The sequence below is a fragment of the Macrosteles quadrilineatus genome, unplaced genomic scaffold, assembly GCF_028750875.1.
Source record: "Macrosteles quadrilineatus isolate MER2022 unplaced genomic scaffold, UCM_ALF_1.0 Scaffold_1__1_contigs__length_201487025, whole genome shotgun sequence".
In the NCBI taxonomy this organism is placed as follows: Eukaryota; Metazoa; Arthropoda; class Insecta; order Hemiptera; family Cicadellidae; genus Macrosteles; species Macrosteles quadrilineatus.
This window is the reverse complement of record NW_026542594.1, coordinates 147,058,908-147,079,351: the sequence shown is the minus strand read 5'-3', so window position 1 is coordinate 147,079,351 and position 20,444 is coordinate 147,058,908. Positions and strand designations below refer to the sequence as shown.

The window sequence follows — 20,444 nt, the reverse complement described above, 5'->3', positions numbered from 1 at the left end:
CTACAGTCTCTCCTTCGCCCGAATTCGAGTGAGAATCACACTGACATTTCTGTTTTGTCTCAGCTACTGCACAAGTTTGCATTCCGTATTCAACTTTTTTATAGCCTAATGATCAACTTGAGCTTGGTCCATTTCGAGTGCTCTTGACTGCTTAACTGCGTCAGTTAAATCTAATGTTTTCTTTTCAAATAATTACTGTCGTATGTATGATGAAGATAAGCTATTTATAAAGGCGTCGCGTACATAGTGTTCCCTGTACTGAGCTGCGTTCACTGCATCAAATACGCAATCTTGGCTTAAAAGTTTGAGTTCAGTTACATAGTGATCGATGCTCTCTCCTTGCTGTTGTCTTCTTGTCATCAGCAAATATCGGGAAAATATTTCATTTTTCTGTTTTAAATAAATAGAGTTCAATAATGTTTTAATAGCATCTTCATATGCCTCTGCTTCTTTTATGTATCTAAAAACTTTGAGCACTTTCAGTTTATCTTTCGTATCAGTTAGTTCTGTTATGGCTAGAAAATCTTGTAATGTATGTAACCAGGTGTCCATTCTTCATTTGCAGTTGGAGATTCAGGATCAACCTCAGATTTTTCTGGTTTAAGAAATTTAATCTTTTCCATACTAGTGTAGCACTAGTCTATATATTAATTTGAAACTGTTTTTCTTTGTCATAGCTATTTTGAGAGAACGGCTGGGCGTAGAAACTCGGTAGGGGTGTCTAAAGAAAGATCTTGGTCTGTAGATGAGCCATCAAAAGAGAAACGTGGTAAATTCCCTAGGGGCTCTGCCCCAGTGGCCTTTAAAGTCCCATCCCATGTTATTCTTATGGAGGAAAACGGGGTTTTTGTCACAGCTAATTTGAGAGAGCGGCTGGGTGTAGAAACTTGGTAGGGGTGTCTAAAGAAAGGTATTGGTCTGTAGGTGAGCCCTCAAAAGAGAAACGATGTAAATTTCCTTGGGGCTCTGCCCCAGAGGCCTTTAAAGTTCACTCTGCAATTTTGTTTACATTTCAACCATATGGATAATTTTACACTACTTTTAATGAACCAGCTGTTAATATTAAAATTGTATTCAAAGGTTTACTGAAACTGTCAAAATTTAATGTTTACATTATTATTTATTATTTTAAATTGATTCTCCACTGCATGGCAAGTTTTTTATAGTTTCTACAAATTATGTTTCATCTATGGTTTTGGTGTGAAGTAGGTGAACTAATGTCAATTCAGGTATTTAGAAAAATGTGTACAGGGTTTTTACTTTGCTGTACACATGTAGCTAGGTCGAACAACGCATCTAAACCTCACTACATACAAAGCATTCGGAAACACAACAGTGTCATCACATCTCATCGCATTTGCATAATTTACCAAGGCTGGACTAGGTTATGGATTTGGTTCCGCAAATGTTCAAGATTTGTGATCAAATTTCCTACAATTATGGTTCATTCCATCCACGAAATACATGCACAGCTTTATGTTATCAATCTGGCCAAGGCGAAACTATCCCACAAGGTAATGAATTATCAAGTAAGAACAGGATGATTTAATACATGGGTCGATGTGGCAAGAGAGGAATTAAAATTGCTTAGATCGAAGTAAGAATCTTACTGCTTTCTAGAAAATCAGATATTTTTATCAAATAAAAAAAATGATTTAATATGCTGATAAAATTCTGTATTTGTATGACCAAAGATGAAGATTTACTTACTAATCCGGATACAATCTGAATGATTTCCCTAAAGCAGATTGAATTAGTTGTAGTAATAAATATTGACTCTTTCCGTAACATGATAGACTAATTATATGAACTCATTCTCCCATATAGTGAAAGTGGCTTTGACATGAAACAAACTCATGAACAAACAATTATAAGACTCCTAAAAAACCTTTTGGGCAACCTAAAGCCGATAAAAAGGTAGGAAATATTGTGTTAAACGAATTCATCAATCACGTTTTTTAGGGAACACAATCGTCATATTTATTTTTATGCTTATCCTCCCTTCATTTAACTAAGATTTTAATGACTTTTCACTCTATCTATCGCAGTTAGCTGAATTTACATAAAACCTCAAGATTAACCGTCGATTTCGACGGGGTTCTACTAGTTAAACTTATAATGAATAAAATTGTTGTAAATAAAGACAAAATGTGGCTTTTATTCTTCATTATAAAAATCAGCCATAATGTTGTTTGCAAAAACTTGAGAAAACACTAACAAACAGAATTAAACATATGATTGAGAAAGAGGCTCTAAACATTAAATATCACCACATTTAGCTATGTTACAAATAACTTTTAAATGGTAGGGAAATCGATCAAAGTGGAAGGTGATATTCTGAAAGAAGACATAATTTCCTACAAATAAGTACTATGCATTCTTTTAAAATACCCAAAAAAGGCAGTCATAAGTTGCCTACAAATTAAACTTGTGAAAAACACAGTTTTCAATTTAGTCTTTTTGAAAAACATTTTTTATTTGAAAATTTCACATATTCCAATATAAACTGTATTTTTTTGTAACAAATAGATATAATAACTCTATCCAGTTTCCACCTGTCCCTATATTGTCTTACCTTATATTTTTTGGGTTGTTACATTTTAGGATTGCTGCAAAAGTGAAACAGAAGAAAATATCACTATTTTAAATGTAATATCAGCATTTGAGATTCCTCACTTCATATATAATATTGACCGCAAGAAATTTCTTCCTCAGCCAACGAAACAACTAGATCTGTTTGGTTCCCCAGATTCAAAATGTCATATGTTCAGAGAGAGGTTAGTTTTAAAATATGAATTAACTAGCAGAGTACCCGCCCTTCGTACGGGGCTGGCATATAAGTATAAAATGCTTATTGCAGTTATACTCAACTCAAGCTTTGCATTTGCAATGGTGGAGGACACATTTTGATCAAATTTGCTTCTTTAAATTTACAGTATACTATAGTATTACACATTTACCATAGCCATAATATTCCAGCACTTCACCTAAACAATAAAGAAAAATAAATTGTTAAAAGTTCACAAAATATCAAAAATTATTCATGAAATTAAAAACATAAACAACTGTAAACAATCCTAATTTGACAGTTCTCATTGCATGTCAGAGTATTTTGTTGCTGCTTAGTTAAAATTAGCTGTTTTCATAAATGCAAAAAAGATTATAGTGCTGCACCCTGTTAGTAAATCTTATACTCTTTTAACCCTCCAACTGGTCATTAAAATTTCCCGTACTGGTAAGGTTTTTTTGACCACCGCGCAAGCATTTAGTAAATACCACATAAAACATATAAAATGGTACAAAAACATACATATTATATATAGATTTTTTCAGAAAGAAATAACCTATTCAAAAATAATAGTTTTAATGGTGTACTTACAAGTATGTTAACAGGTATTCCTCCTATGTGGGTACAGCAATATTGAAAAAAAAATGTTTCTTCTTCTTTTAGTATATTATCTCTGGTCAAATATGTCTTATATCAAAAAATAAGATAGCCAAAATGTTTACAGTTTCATTGTCTTTCCAACTATGTATAACACTTGCTAGTTTATATAACAAAAAAAAGTCTATAAAGCAAATATGTGACAAAAACACGAAGCACTTTTTCCGCAGAAACACAAGACCTGCTGGACCTGTGCTGGAAACCACTGCCCCAGGCTTCTCACTTCATTTCACCATAAAAATATTGTGTTTTAGGCCTATATGTGAATTGAAATTATTTACAAAATAAAAAATACAAGTCTTAGAATCAACTTTGGACAAAGGAGCTAACCGTTTACAAGAAGAATTCTAGTCAGAATCGTTAGCGTTATTTTCCCTTGCTCTCTTACCCCTCTTGGGTGCTCTCCAAAAGTGCTCCAACTTGTGAAAACAGCCTGGGTGCACTCCTGAGTTACATGCAGGGCACCAAAAATGACTCCTGGACTTTTTTTGTGGAGTGGAACACACAACACACATCCTGAGTTGTACTCCAGGCAATCTCGTCAATACATGGGACGCAGAGGGTCCTGCATCTCCTCCAGGACCAACGTCTGGTATCTGAGCTCTTGGGTTAGGCACTGCAACATCACTTGATAAACTTTCAACGATGCTAACCATATAGTTGTATCGTGTCATAGGCTGGTCAGTATTTTTCAGGTACAAAATATAACTGTTTAGGAGAGCCATGTCCAAAAAATTTTCAAAGATCTTCTTCCAATATTTTTTTGTAGCTCTTGTACAGGTGCTGTGATATATAGACTTATCTTTGCTGTCCACAGCACCCATATGAAGGTTGTACTCATTTATTAGGGATGGTTTTATAGCCTCTATTCCACTTTTTTTACTTTTTACTACACGATCATCTGCGGGGTATCCAGTTGTTATAAGGTAAACAGGCTTGCGTTTTTTCTTTTGTTTGTAGCCAATAAGCAGAACTCCTTGCTTTCTAAAATAGATTGATGTCTCAGGTTGTAATTTAGCATCTAAAACACTTTTGGAGAGTTCTTTTGACCGCTTGTTGACGGTACCGGTAATGTAAGTTTCATGTTCAAGTAACTTTTTGGCAAGAGGTAATTTAGTGTAGTAATTATCTGTGTACAGATGATATCCTTTATTGAGTAAGTAGCATTTATTTAGTAGGTGTAAAACTACCTTTTCTGTAAATGCAATATCAGGATTTGTATTTTCAAGGAAGTCTTTACCACTGTACAGCTCAGAATGAAGTACGTACCCGGTGTCACTATCGCACACTTCAAATTTTTTTATACCGAAGCGGGCATGTCTTTTGTTAGGCATATATTTTATAAATGTACACCTATTCTTCATCCCTATCATAGACTCATCTAATGAAATGTTCTGGTTTGGAATAAAATAAACTTTAAAATATCCATTCATTAGCTCATAGAAATGTCGCACTTTGAACCATGGATCATGTCCGAGCTGTCCTTTTGGTATATACTGTAGAGAGCTAAGATGGAACATTGATCTCAGTGCCTGAAATCTTACTAGGCTCATATTATCAGGAAAAAAAGGTAATCTCTGAGATCTAACAGTTGACCAATAATTTTCAATGTTCTGTTTGTAATTCAGACCCATATTTATAAGAAGGGCCATAAAACGCTTCATTTCCTTGATAGAGGTTTCTTTCCACCTTCTTAGTCTACTGTTTGGCGTCAATGTACCTCCATTTATAGCTGATTCTATTTGTCTGCTTGCATAAGCATTTGTTTCCCTCACCATCATACCCCAGATAACATTAGTAAAGAAAAGATATGTAATAGGGTTGCTATTCCGGGGAGGAAGATTTCGAGGACCTGGATTTCGTACCTGAAATTTTTCTGTGACGTCAAACATTTGTTCAGGTGGGTAAACCCTAACCCAGTGTACACCCGAGCTAATCCTAGGCCCTGGCAGAGTATAATTAGGTTGGTTCAAAGGGTTATTTACCTCAGGGATAGGAGGGTCATCTGGATCTGAGTGTTCTGGAGAACTTGGCAAAGGCCTACGCAAGCCTACTTCATTAGGCCTAGGCCTAGGTCTTGGAAGATCAAAATCTGTAATAGATGTATCTGAGTTCTCATCTTCACTGTTTGGAAAGTATAATTCCCCACTCCCAGATGAAAAATCAGTCAAAGATATGTCAGAACCATACACATCTGAACCCACATCACTGTCATCAATTTCATTTTCATTTTCACTGAATACATCACTTTGTAGGTCAGATATTGGTTCAGCATCATTCAAACAGGCCCTAATTGCACTAGAATTACTTAGTTCACTCATTTTAAGTTAAAAACTCACCACAACTCACTAAAATATTCATTTTAAAGCATTCAAAGTAAAGGGTTAACAACAAAATGCGGTAGACTAGACGACGCAAGCGAACACAAACAATCAACTGAAATACAGGCTTGCCAACATTCGTTTTTTTCAACAAATGCAACTAAACATATGATGACTAGATTGCTCAGTGTTTGCTCTTTAATACTATATAAAATACATAGATATTAAACGTAAAATAACGGAGTAAATTGTGTTTTACATAACGCTTGCAAATGGGTCGCGATCGCGATCTTACCAGTAATCGCGTGACGTAATTGAGTCGCGATCGTGACTTATACCAGTTGGAGGGTTAATCAAATCCGGAATATTGACACCTAAGTCCAAAAACGTTTGACTTGACTGGTTAATGATACAAGAAAACGTACAAGAAATAATAATGCTTTTACAGATACACAGTTTTGAAGCAGAGAACATTGCGTCATGAGTTGTTCTCTGTCGGTCAGCAATTCCAACTGCAGCCTGTAGAGTACCTACTGAGTCATGGAGGCAACATAAACCGTGTCATTGTGCTGGGGATGCTCACCCAACTGAAGGAGAATCGCTTCTACATAGAAGACCCCTCAGGCTGTGTCCCACTAGACCTCTCACAGACAATATCCTTTTTTACATCCACAAGCAACATTATGATTTGTAGTTACTGGTGACCAATACTGTGACTAAAAGCTCTATCAGTTTATACAGGGTGGCCATATATTAACAAAACCAGTAAAATTATATGTGACAGTGTTGTAGCAAGGAAAACCCGGGATTTATGCACGAATTATGATTCACTAACATTGTTAGTGTTCTCATCACAGCCATGGAGACCAATCAATATTTACTTTTAAAATGTTCACCTCAGAACTTTTAAAGCCAACTGGGCAAAGCCTACGGTCAGTATCGAAATGTGAATAGTCCTATAATGGTCCTTGGTATGGTAGCTATATTTTTGTAAAATTTAAGCCCAGTTGGTTCAGTAGTTTTTGCACCTATTAGTAATACACATACAGACAGACACCATTACATTTTTATATAATAGTATAGATATAGATGATACCATACATAATCCTTGACATATATATACAACTACCACACAGGTTTCTTTACTGAAAGTTCCTTTGTCTTGGTGGAAGGAAACTACAAAGACAAAATTCTACATGTTCAAGCACTTGGCTTTCCACCACCAGAAAATGCTGAAATTAGCAGGTAAGTTTTATCTATCTATCTTATACATAGAATTATATAACTAGAAAAATAGAGAAACACAAATTTTGTGATAGTTGTTTTGAAGCTGTCATGTAACTGATCACCATGTCCAAGGCGTCGTTGGATAGGTCGTGGAACATAGATTTGCCATAAAACAAAACAATAAAACTTTTTAAATTCCATCAGGGCCTAGCGCCAGTGGCCTTTTAAGTTCCCATGTTATTGTTATGGAAAAGATGTTTGTTTACATTTGAACAGATAGATGCTTTGAAATTTACACTAATATTGGGCTTCCTTGCACTGGTTATGGTACAGAAAGCTGCTAATTGCTGCATATACTTACTTTGACCTACACTTTTTTGTAGCACAGTTTTTTACTGTGTCGCACACCAGTATTCCAATAAAACAACACAAAACAGCGTGCTTTTATTATGCACGTAATCCGTGTATGCTTGGAAATAGGTTGGCAACACTTAAAAATACTACGACTATGATCAAGTGGTGCAGCGTTTCCCATTTTGTTCAATGTTTGGATTTAACCTAACCTAAAAACATGCTGTACAGTGTTTGAAAGACTTATTATTTAAATGCTTTATAGTAACTGTCCTACCTAACAATGTACATGTTCTCTCACTGATTTGAGAAAGCAAAGTGGCCAATTCGCTCATCAGTGAAACAATGTTAACATTGTCTCACTCTAATTACTTTGTCTCACTCCAGATTTGCAACGTGAAGGCACGAAATAGAGAGCGCGTAACCTGCAGACAAGGTCGTATGCGCGCGAAATACGTTGGCAGCACTGGCTGTAAATCAGCTGGTCAACTGTTGTACTGTTGTTGATCGTGTTGATTATTAAATGTCATATTAAAAGTTCACTTCTGTGTAAAAATATGTCATGTTTCTTTACTAATTTATTTGTTTTATTGTAACTGTAGGAAAAATATAATGTGCAACTCAAGTGCAATGTGCAATTGCCTCACTCGAGAAACCATTCCTCACTCGCCTATGGCTCGTGAGTAAGGATTTCTCTCGAGTGAGTCAATTGCTCACTTTGCTCACTAGTTGCACAAATAACTAATGTGTAATGCAAAAGCAAAGTGCCACTTCGCCCACTGGTTACACAAATAGCTATTGAAACAGCTGATTATGTTGAACATGAAATGGAAACATGTGCTATAAATAATTTAATAGGTTAGTTGGAAAGATTAATAATATTGAGGCTTACTTTATTTTTGTGGTAAAAAAACTGGTGTTCACTGAATAACACTTTTTAAAGGTTAAATTAGGTTTTAAAAACAAAGGCAAAATTTACCAACATTTGTTGTGTTTTTTGCGAATTTCCCTTATAGGGAAAAGGCTATTACCGTAGTACTCATGGTAAGACCTGAACCCAGGACCGATTTACTTTTTCGTTTTGAGGTCCCTAGAGGCCAAAAACACCATCCGTTCCAATTCATATTCAAATTCTTACATTCAAATTCATATATACATATCCAACATAAAAGCCCATAAAGTAAGTGTCTTGGTACTTGGTACTTGGCTTCGAGATGTTTGGTACTTATGTGCATGATTCCGTGTGCCAGGTTTGCTATTAACCCATTGCGGTCGAATGGCGAGTATAGGTCAATGTATAGTTCAATATAGGTCAATATAGTCATTATAGATCAATGAATGAGTATAGGTTGCCGGGCGCCATTTTACCGACTGCTCGAATGGCAAACTATACTCGCCGAAAACTGGGAAAAAAATTTGACCTCAAAGGGTTAAATATATTGATCAGAAACGTAGAGATTTGTTTTAGCCCAATTAAAGCCACTTCTTTTAATCTTGTTAACAATTTAAAATAAAATTGTGATCTCATCTGTGTTGTGTCTTTCTTAGGATTCTCTCTTGGATAAATAAAGTGTAACACTTGAATATTACTATACATGAACACATGATATTTTTTGTTCATCAATAAGTATTCTCTTAAATATGAAATTTAGAATAGCAGAATGCATCCTTGATTTCAAGCAATTCTCTTTTTTCAAGTCATTAATTTTTATTGTGACATTATTTAAAAATGTTAATTCCAATGAATACATGCTTGACACAACAACCCCACTTGTTAGAAAAGGTTGAATTATTTCCTGCTATAAACCTGTTTACTGCAAGTGTGTCAATCAAGACTAGAGGTGGGAACGAATTACTGGAATCGTTACTTTGTAGCCATTGCATGGTTGGTGCTAAAGTAATCGTTACTCAAGTATCAGTGTACCGGTTCTGATTACTTTGTTATAGTTGCAAAATCAATGTGTCTGGAATCGTTTAAAGAAGATGATTCCACGTCGTTTTGCTTCTGTAAATGTGTCCAGCTTGACAAGTGAGATAACCCCATTCCAACAGTCCAGTCCAACACTAATACTAAACTAACTCCGCCCCCGCCACGCCCTCGTGGGTGAACAGTTGATGTTTTTAAATGCAAACTCTAAATAAGTTTATCGGATTAAATTAATCCACCATGATTTGAAAATAATGTTAGTTCAAATTGTGTTAATTACATTGTGCAAAAACATATCTTGTAATTTTGCTTATTCTAATCTTTCTTAGAATTTTTTAATTGTTACAAATTACTACAGTAATTGGTTGTATACATTTGTGTAATAATATACAAATTTGAATTAATGAATCCTATATTTTAGAAACTCATTTAAACTTGTATTTATTGCAATACAAATACAAACAAATATTTATTTAGCTTCTGTAAACATTGATTCAAAATCCATTACCGTAACTGGAATACATCAGAGTATCAATACCATGATGATTACAAGTGCAATTGGTCGATTGCGGCTACTTTGTAACGGCGGTAACGAAGTAATCGTTAGGAATCGAAACGGTTACTTTCTGCAGCTTTGCAGCGAAACGAGTCCACAAGTGCAGCTTGAATCATTGTAGCGGCTACATCGATGGAATAATTTGACGTTAACCAATAACACTAACTAATTGAACACTATTAAATTTCGATTTTAAACTATTCAGCTAGTAAAGACCGTTTATAAAAATTTGGTACAGTAAATATTGTATTTTGACCTCTGTTAAAATAAAAAAAAAATTTGTTTCAGGATATATTTTGGCTGTAATAACATATTTGGGGGGTTGGATGAACTAAACGTCAAAAGCTCAGAAAAACTGAAGAAAATTGAGGAGAGCAATTCAGAAGCTATGATAATTTTTATTTCAGACATTTGGTTGGATCAACACAAGGTAATTACGATTCATTGAATTCCACTTAAATCAAATCTACTTTTAAGAAATGTAAAGCCAGATATAGTTACCACCATAACAAATTTACGAAAACATCAGCTAATTTCACAGCCAATTGACAGTCATGAGATTTTACAGTAAAAGCTTAGGAATCACAGTTTAGAGATAAAATTGTTTCAAGAGGTGAATTGTCATCAGATTATCTAGGAAAAATACCAAGGAAAAGCAAAAATAATGAGCAAAAATATTAGAAGCAGAACATTAATACTTGCAACTAGAAACCGAACCGATAAAATCAGCAACCGACCCATCACTAGTAATAACATTTGAGAAATACTAAGATACGGGTAGGCTACATTAGTAAAAAAAAAATGTTAGACCTAATAATTTGTCACATACTTTGTTAATTAATTATTTTTACAATTACAATTTGAAGTTCATCACAATGTACATTGTGACGAGTTCACAGGTATAAATATACACTCAAAAATTTTGTTATTGGGTATAAAGGTGTGTTAAAATAGCTTATTTTAAAGTGTATCACAATATGAGCTTGATGAAGATGTGTAATAATACCATGGCAAAAAATGTGGTTCGGATTCCACTATAAACTGTAGGTACCTTAGTTGCCATTAGCTGTATGGGCTATTATTTAACAGCTGTGTCAAAGGAATATGCCGGCCTTAGCCACTAACAAGACTCTAGATCGCGCCACTCATCTCCATTCATACTTGGCTTAAAATAGGCTACCTACTTTGTATGGTCGTGATTTCAATGAAAAGTATTAAAAAGTATTAAAAGTACTAATCTAAAAATTAAATTGGTGTAAATACCTGCTTTGTGGTAATCCTAATATAGTATTTAGAGCAGTCGTCACAATTTATCTTATAAACGCCAGTCTTATCGAAAATTGGAGTTGTTGTTTGGGGCCGTTCTTTCAATAAAGATCCGAGTTTGTTTATTGTTTTAAACGACACAGTGACGTTGTTTTTGGCCATGATATTTTTGAATTTGGTACTTAGAGATGAGCCGTATTCCGTTGAAACATACGTTGACACAACGTCACTGTGTCGTTTAAAACAGTAAACAAACTCGGATATTTATTGAAAGAACGACCCAAAACGACAACTCCAATTTTCGATAAGACTGGCGTTTATAAGATAAATTGTGACGACTGCTCTAAATACTATATTGGCCAGACAGCTCGTTCCTTCAAAAAAAGATTCAGAGAACATTTACCAAGAAAAACAACAGCCGCTCAAACCTCAACTTTTGCCGAACACTTGTCTCAGATAACCATAATTATACAAATATTGACAACAACATGACAGTACTGCATCTATCTACAAAAGGAGTGACGTCATCGCACCGACCGACCACGTTGACCGGTAGTCTTGATTCAATATACATACCTTGCATCCATCCCGGTCGTGTCACATCATTCCTTAACAGTTACCGTTGTTCGTTTAATCGTGTTAAATGTGCCGTTTTTACGTGTTAATGTCCGTGTTCGTTTTCGTGTTTTTATGTACTTTATGTGTAATGACGACCTTCATATGAAGTGACCACCCTTTGACATCCTTGACGCCTTCGCCTGAAGATGACTTTGTAGAAAGTCAAAACTAGTTGCGACACTAGCAACAATAGGATTACCAAGAAGCAGGTATTTACGCCAATTTAATATATTCAACGTAATCCGGAGGCTAGCTTCTAAAATGAAATCTAAAAATGATTCTTGATCTTATTTTTTAGGTTGTTGAAAAGTTAAAAGTCTTATTTGGGGGATACGATGACTTCCCACCCACCGCCATGGTCCTGATGGGAAACTTTCTGTCCAGCAAGGAGGGTAGCCAACTTTCGTCTATGCTCAAGGCCAAGATGAAGCAGTTGGCAGACTTGTTGGCTCAGTATCGCAACCTCATCACCAATACCAAGATCATCATAGTACCAGGACCTGCTGATTGTCTGGCAGCTAATATATTGCCTAGGTATTAACATTAAAGTATGCTCTCAATAGGGGTGGGCATTGTTTTAAGTTATAGGATAAACAACACTATTACTGAAGTATCATCTATTATCTTGGCAATAGATTACTTAGAATACCATATTATTTTTGTAAGATCGTCTGAACTGTTGGAACGAGGGAGTGAAAAAACGCTGACCATGTTTCCCTATTAACAGCAACTGGCTTAAAAGTACTGGACAATGAAGTAATATAATGGAACGTTACTGTCACTGACTATTGTTGCAAAGTAACGGTATTTCCTATCTCTAGCTCTCTATATGTAAATTCAGCAACTTTGTGATTGAATTATTTTCTATTCACCTCTGCCAACAATCAGATGTACGTTCATCAACATGGTTGTCTTTGGGCAAAAAGTTTGAAAACTTAAAAATTGATTAAGGATAAGAACTATGTTCTCATACACAACCAGTATACAGTACAATTATGAAGTATACATTCAAATTATGGCCTTACTAAATTTATAAAATAGTGATTGGTTAGTTCAGTACCAACACTTATTGGTATCGGAAGAATAAAAATAACCATACAATTAATTTCGTATCGATTAAATTTACAGCAATAATTTTACGTTTCAATACAATAATCAACTATTCAAAAAAACTACTCGATCATTCCAACGACTCAACACATAAGACTTTATTACTCAACAAGATGATGGCATAATATTCAAATTGTACACTTAAGTGTTCTGACATGTACTTTTCAGTGTAAGGTCACTGTTGATTAAATGTATACACAGCAGAATATAAATTGAATATAATTGTTATTTCAGGCCAGCTTTTATTTCATATATAACTGAAGACCTAAAGAAACAAATACCAAACATAGAATTTGCCACAAATCCATGCCGTATCCAATATTGCACCCAAGAGATTGTGGTGATAAGAGAAGATATTGTCACCAAGTTGTGTCGGAACTGTGTGCATTTTCCAACAACCGATGATATACCTGACCATGTAAGTTTGAAAGTTTGAAAATAATTTTAGAAACAAGCTAAAAATGAAACCTAACTTATCTAACATCAACCTGTTTTTGTAAAAGAAATGCCAAAAAAGTAAGCCCTAACAATATTGTGAACATAATTTATTATTGATGGATAGTAAAAAAAAATTCTTAATGTCAAGGATTCTTAGAAATGTACAAATAACATGCTTGGGAATTGCCAAAACTCACTACTTATATGCCAAACTCAATAATAATCCAAGGTTTAGACTAAAAGTATAGTTCCTTGCTTATTAGTCATTCTTTGTTATAGGTTATCAGGCCACATTGTGTTTGTCCTATCTACTGTTAACACAAGATGATTGTTAACAGTTTGCCAAGACAGTGGTAGCTCAGGCCCACCTAGCTCCACTGCCACTTTATGTTTGTCCTATCTACTGTTAACACTTGATGATTGTTGACAGTTTGCCAAGACAGTGGTGGCTCAGGCCCACCTAGCTCCACTGCCACTTTGTGTTTGTCCTATCTACTGTTAACACTTGATGATTGTTGACAGTTTGCCAAGACAGTGGTGGCTCAGGCCCACCTAGCTCCACTGCCACTTTGTGTTTGTCCTATCTACTGTTAACACTTGATGATTGTTGACAGTTTGCCAAGACAATGGTGGCTCAGGCCAACCTTGCTCTACTGCCACCTTGTGTTTGTCCTATCTAATGCTAACACTTGATGATTGTTGACAGTTTGCCAAGACAGTGGTGGCTCAGGCCCACCTTGCTCCACTGCCACCTTGTGTTTGTCCTGTCTACTGGGACCATGATCACGCTTTACGACTCTATCCTCTACCAGACCTTGTTGTAGTGGCTGATCAGATGAAAGCGTTCACTACAAGTCATATGAACTGCTCGATTATCAACCCGGTAAAGTATTACTATCAATAAGGTTTATAATCATGGTGATTTAAAAAAGTATTTTTCTTTTCATTAGTTAACATCCTTGCATAAGGTGAAAGAGTTACCATCATGAAATGTTTTACTTCTCACACAATGCATAAAATATTGGATATGCGGGTTATAATTGTAAGTAATGTTAAGGGGTGTTTGGTGTATCTGTAAAACCTTACATTAAAACTAGTGATGTGTAACACATCATAACAGATACCAACAGTTTGTATCTGAAGGTGATTCCCGGTACCCCCAGTTCTTGAAAAAAGTAATGACACCAGGAGCTGACGTTAAAATGTTTGTACCGGTGCTTTAGCACCACCAGGGCTCAAGCCAATTGGTGACTACAAGCCACGGCATGAAACGAATCACAGGCGAATGATCGAGAAGGCGGCCAAATGGTTTTTCCTATTTCTTCTATTTACGGGGTAGTGGGGCAAGCTTGTTAGGATAATGCTTAGCAGTAAGCAGATACGTAAATCCATCCATGGGTGCCAAGTTATTTTCATTGTTCATTTACTTACATAAAATTTTTCCTTGCATCAGAAATGTGTCTATACTAAACTAAAACTTAAAACCCCTGAAACATTCAAGGAAAAGCTGGTAAAAGAGCAGTAACATCCGGAAGCAACAGTTGTGATACGGCAACATCATAAAGATCTCCTGCAATCACAGGGATATTTATGATCATCATAACTACATTATTATCATTTCCTGCTACAGTATCTTTATTTTCTTGCTTGATGTTGCAAGTTGAAAAGAGAACCAACATAACACAGTTATGAATGGACAGTAGACGATGGGCTATCAATGGAAATTATTTAAAATTCAAATTTCACTGTCCAATACAGAATTTCTGCACCATTCACACACTTTTCTCAGTCATCCAAATTCATGTACAATTCCTGGTTCTCCTTATTTCTTAGTTGGTTGGACACCCTGGCTATTACTAATTTATTTAATTTACAATAAAAAAAACTAAAATACTTGCAAGTGGAAGTAATTTAATCTGCTGTAATTTAACTTACAAAGTTCTTCATTTGACCTGGTTTTGAAGTTGCTCATTAACTGGAAATAGTGGAAATTGCCAATTTTTGCACCCATACATCTTACCCAATCCCAATCCCAACACTGCATCCAATCCCAATTCTTCAATCATCACAAATAGCCTATACCAAGAAATCACAAAATTGATGACTATTGTATGTACCGGTAACTAATACCAACATATTATTATAGCATGAACATGTCCTATTGTGAACATGTGTCAATACTTGCAACATACCCAAATACACTATGTTTGTAACTTTTATGAGCACTGATTAGGTATTTATGTTACTAATACTGAGAATCGAGAATCAATTCAGGCCAAACTAGTACCAGAACTAACTTTGGGAAAATAATATCAACACATCACAATTTATTTTATATGCTCGACATTCGACAATAACATTAACTGTATCCAATAAGTCAACAACTGAAATTAAATAATATCTGACATATTTACTGATTTTCATTACTTTCTCTCCCCCTATACAATGTATATGGTGAAATTATTGTTTTTGTTTTGGGTGGGTAAAAGCCTTTGGGTCCTCTTGAACCCAGAAAAAGGGTTTCCAAATTTATGTCTCTGTCTTTGTGTGTGTGTGTACAGAGCTACAGAATACACCTGTTGTCCGGTTTTGACATTTGGTATGTGGGAACTAATCCATAGTATAACCTGTTTTTTTTTTTAATTTTTTTGAAATTTTGATTTTTATTCGTGATTTTCACATATAAGTCTATAAAATAACGAATAAAATTTAATACTAACTCTTTTGTATTTTTAGGGTTCATTTTCAAAAGGAGAATTTGGTTTCAAAGTCTATTATCCGTCAAGTAAGACAGTCGAAGATAGCCAAATACCAGAAGATAATGATTGATACAATGTAAATCAAGCACTTTTTATTGTAGTTGTAAATAAAATATTGCTATTTCTTAAGGAGTTTAATTCTTTTATCAATCCTATTCTTAGGGTGCTTGCTCTCTCAAGTAATAGCGTAGTTGCTTGACAGTAACTACTTCTGCCTCATGTTCAATAAACTGACAAAATGTAATAGTTTTTTCATCTTTTTTAGCAAGTAAACCTATGCAGGCCCTCAACTAGCTTAATTTTGGATCTGAATTCTTGCTGTACAATAATCATGGTTGGCAATAAAGTAGTGATGTGTTGGTTCCAAAAGACGGTTCTCGGCAACCAACAGAAGTATTTGTAATTTTTAAATAAACTCAAATGTTTAAAATAAATTAAAGCTTGTGTATTTTTTTTTCGTAACCGAGAACCGTTTTCAGCCAAAACCCAAACTGGACCTTTAAAAAATGGAACCAACATATACTACAATAAAGTGATAAACTCGTCAAACAACTTCATTTCACTATCGTTCATGACCCTTGGTATTAGCTTATTTCCCTAAAAACATAAACATTAATCTTCAAAATAATAAATAAATATTAGTGATATTATCTATCAAACAAAAAGAATAAGACAACTTTGGGACTTTCCTTCCAATTTTGTTGCTGTTGTAATATACTTTCTATTGTGGTGAATTGATTTATCAGTGACATATCTCCCTTGATTTGATCTAATCTATGTGTTCTCTAGCTGCCAACTAATATTGAACTGGAGTAATCACAAGCCTATATATATATAGGCAAGTCAAATCACTATAATGTTTTTAAATTATGTCAATAAAAAATGGTTCATTGCTATACAAATCATCAGTTCAGTCTCTCTGATAGTGGGAACAATGGAAAGCTATAGTAACAATATCTCTTGTTCATTAAACTAACTAATTTGGTATTACTTAACAATCTCAAATTGATGTTTATAAAGATTTACACAATTGAAAAACTAGTATGAAATGTTGACTGCAGTCATTCCAATTTATCTGTGCATGAAAGTGTTGGGATTTTGCTCTCTAAAATTAGTTAGACTAGTAGATTTTTATGGTTATTTTTATTATTTGTGGAGGTTTGTGATCATAGGTCTGACTTTGGTGTGCTTTATAGAATTGAGTGTTACCATCGATCTAAGATTTGAGTATTCTGCCCTATTTATAATTTGTCAAATCACCATTGTATTGGTATACTCGTTTATGATGATAGAAGCACTAGTCAATGAGAAGAAAATTCTTGAAATTTTAAATGATGCTAGAGTTTTTGATCAACAAATCAGCTTCAATTGCAAAGCATTCAACAAATTCGACCTCAGTATTTGTTGGATCTTGTATGAATTTTTCAAATCCAAATTAAGGTCCATGCAGGACTAAATAAAACCTTTATAGCAATAAATATGATAGTATTCCTATCAGACATGTTTATGTTGACCCTTGTTGGAATAATTTATGAACAACTTTCAGTTCAATACACTTTTCTATCTGACAAATTCCATATCAGATTCTTATCCAGAGATACACAAGACCTCAATTCAATTGATTGAATCAATCAGAATTTGCTACTTTTCTCTTGGTTGTATTGTCCATAAAGTCAACATCTATTCTGGATTCTGGACATTTGGTTCTCTTTTCAACAGGCATTTGCTCTGTTTCAATAAGGCAAATGCATTACTTAAATATTTAAATCCAACATTATGCTACAAAAAGGCAATTTTGTTGTTCCCAGATGAATTTTTCCCAATTATTTACCTGACCAGCAAAGCAGATTTATTGGCAAACAAGGTAAGAGTCATACGTAATTTCATTGTTTGTCGTTTGTTTAGACTTTAAAAATTTGTCTACTTGTTAATTTTTATAAGTTTTTCAATCCCTTATGGTAAGTATTACATTATTTAGAATTTATTTTTACAGCATATAATAGTATGTTTTATCACTAGAGCGTAAAGTGACTTTTTTCGACCTGAGCTCAAGTTTCACGACCTTCGCCTTAATTGGAAAATGAGTGAGGTTTGATAAGACACTTTTTATCTGTGTGATGAACTATACTTTTCATCATATTGCACTATTATTTAAGCAAATTAAGTTACAAAATGATAATACTTTATTAATATGTAAAGATAACCTCTCAAATCTATTATATTGAGCAGCAGGCTTGAGTGAGTCTCTGGCGCTGGTGTGAGGGGTTGTTGGCGGCTTGTGTGAATGGGATTTTTTTTTTTTAGGATTACTTAACTTATTTTTTCATGTTTACAAATTTAATGTATTACTTTAGATTATTTAAATTTACTTATATAAGTGAATAAGTTTTTATTTATTTATGTTTTAGAGGTTAAGTGGTAGAGAGGACTTGCAAGTCCTAACTTCGCCTCTTAAATAAAGACATTTTTAATTTCATTTCATTTCAAAACTACTTCTAACTACTTTCAATTGAGCTAATGCATCTGTTTAGTAAGTGAGATAATATCATATTGTCATAAAGCTTCAAAAAAAGGCTGTAAGACTGTTGACCAATTCAGGGTTGAGGGACCATTGTAAACCTCTAAAGCAACAGGTATCCTGACAACTGTAAATTTGTATATATTAGAGTGTGTTATTTTTGTAAAACAAAATTCACATTTCTTTAGCTCAAGAAATAATTTTCACTCATATTACACAGGGGGAAGATCTGCTTTGGATCATTAAATATGAAAAATCATAAGGTTAACATGGGAAACTCCAGAGCCACTGGGGCGGAGCCCGAGGGTCCGATCAGAATAAAAACAACTTAGTTTTCCTATTTAATACCTAAAGAATCGGTGTGCCAAATTTCAGCCTCCTAGGTAAATGGGAAGTGGAAGAATTAGTGATGAGTGAGTGAGTGAGTGAGTCAGTGAGGGCTTTGCCTTTTATAAGTATAGATTACGATTGTGTTAGTGTACATTGTACCATCGAAATGTGAAACTATTGACAAGAATGCAATAATAAGCTAAAACCGAATAAAACAATGGCATACTTTCGATTCATGTGATTGCTTACAATCAAAGTTTATAACAACAGCTGATTTTTACTCCCTAGAGAGAAAAAGAACTACTTTAGACCCGAAACAAAACGCATCTATTAACAACTGCTGTTTTGCTGCAGTACGACAAAAATATATGTGCATGTTGTGATTGTCGTGAAACAACTGAATGAATATCCCAATAATTTATCTTTGGGTAACTGGTAGCATTGACTATCAGAATAGTCAAAGCTGGTAGATACCCAGCATGTAGCTCTTGCTATGAAAATAAGAACTACTGCATGTCCCGCCCGTTGAGTATTAAACAGGGAACTGCCATATAAGATTGTTTACCATCCAACTGATGAAATTTAGTTGGGTTATTAAAAACTTTATACAAGCTTTTCGTATGTCCTGTTAGTTTAACAGCTCTATGTGGATTTTCTGTAAGGTTTCCAACTAGCTTAAGTAATATAGTGACCAAGCATAGTAGTTCAAATCTAATACCAGTGCTGTATTCTTAAGATAATTACTACTATTATAGCTGGTTCCCACCTATATGCTTGATATTGATAAGTCTTGTTATGGTAGCTTACAATGATGTGAAGGAAAATTGATGATAGGTTTCTGATTTGAACGAGCTTGCTTGGTTGTGACTGAGACACTTAGTTTATGGACAACCCTGGTATGTAGGTTTTGAAGATAATACCGTTAAAAAAAGGTGTCCATCAAAACCTAGAAATGTATCCATCACAACTCAGTAGAAAGTGACAGCCACCACAAATTGGAAAAAAAAGAATTGACCAATGGGGGTGAACTTGATGTCATTTTTATATACAAGGTATATAAAGGCAAAGGTATATGATGTACTTAGTAATTCCTTTGGTCAAAACAAGCTCAAAAGTTTATGTCCTATCTAGTTCCGTTTAGGGTCTATCTGTCCGCATGTGTTTTTTACAAAAACATTCATAACTCCTTGACAGTTTAAACCACAGCCTTGAGGTTCTATGAAATGTTTCATCTTATTGGCCATTATACATATTGCCATTATAAACTTATTACAACATATGAATAAAATCCTAAAACCGTTTCAAAATGTTAGCTTATAAATATTACTTTTATTAAATAATCCTAAACTCTGTTAAAACCATTAGATTTACTTTAAAAAATGCAAGATGTCTACCTACATAAAATGTAGTGAATTCTATGCAGATTTAAATGTTATGCTTAGTTTGGAAAAAGAATAACTGAGAAATTAATTTCCTTCTTGCTATACCTATAGTTTTCTCTATTTAAGCAATCTTTAAAATAGGCTTAACACCTTAAGCCTATTTTTCTCTGTTAGGCCTAATTATTTATTTAGGTGA

At 34.4% G+C, this 20,444-nt stretch overlaps 1 protein-coding gene across 2 annotated transcripts in view; it reads left to right on the top strand.

The window, feature by feature from the left end:
• LOC128986835 (DNA polymerase epsilon subunit 2) overlaps positions 1 to 16,147 on the top strand; it is a 35,268-nt gene extending 19,121 nt beyond the window's left edge. For both annotated transcript variants that reach the window (XM_054407394.1, XM_054407400.1), the window contains exons 3-10: positions 2,605 to 2,777; positions 6,215 to 6,420; positions 6,891 to 7,011; positions 10,116 to 10,257; positions 12,010 to 12,245; positions 13,056 to 13,239; positions 13,966 to 14,142; positions 15,996 to 16,147. In XM_054407394.1, coding sequence (XP_054263369.1) covers positions 2,605 to 2,777; positions 6,215 to 6,420; positions 6,891 to 7,011; positions 10,116 to 10,257; positions 12,010 to 12,245; positions 13,056 to 13,239; positions 13,966 to 14,142; positions 15,996 to 16,088 — 1,332 coding nt within the window. In that variant the 3' untranslated portion in view covers positions 16,089 to 16,147. The remainder of the gene's footprint in view (positions 1 to 2,604; positions 2,778 to 6,214; positions 6,421 to 6,890; positions 7,012 to 10,115; positions 10,258 to 12,009; positions 12,246 to 13,055; positions 13,240 to 13,965; positions 14,143 to 15,995) is intronic.
• The last annotated feature ends 4,297 nt before the right edge of the window (positions 16,148 to 20,444 follow it).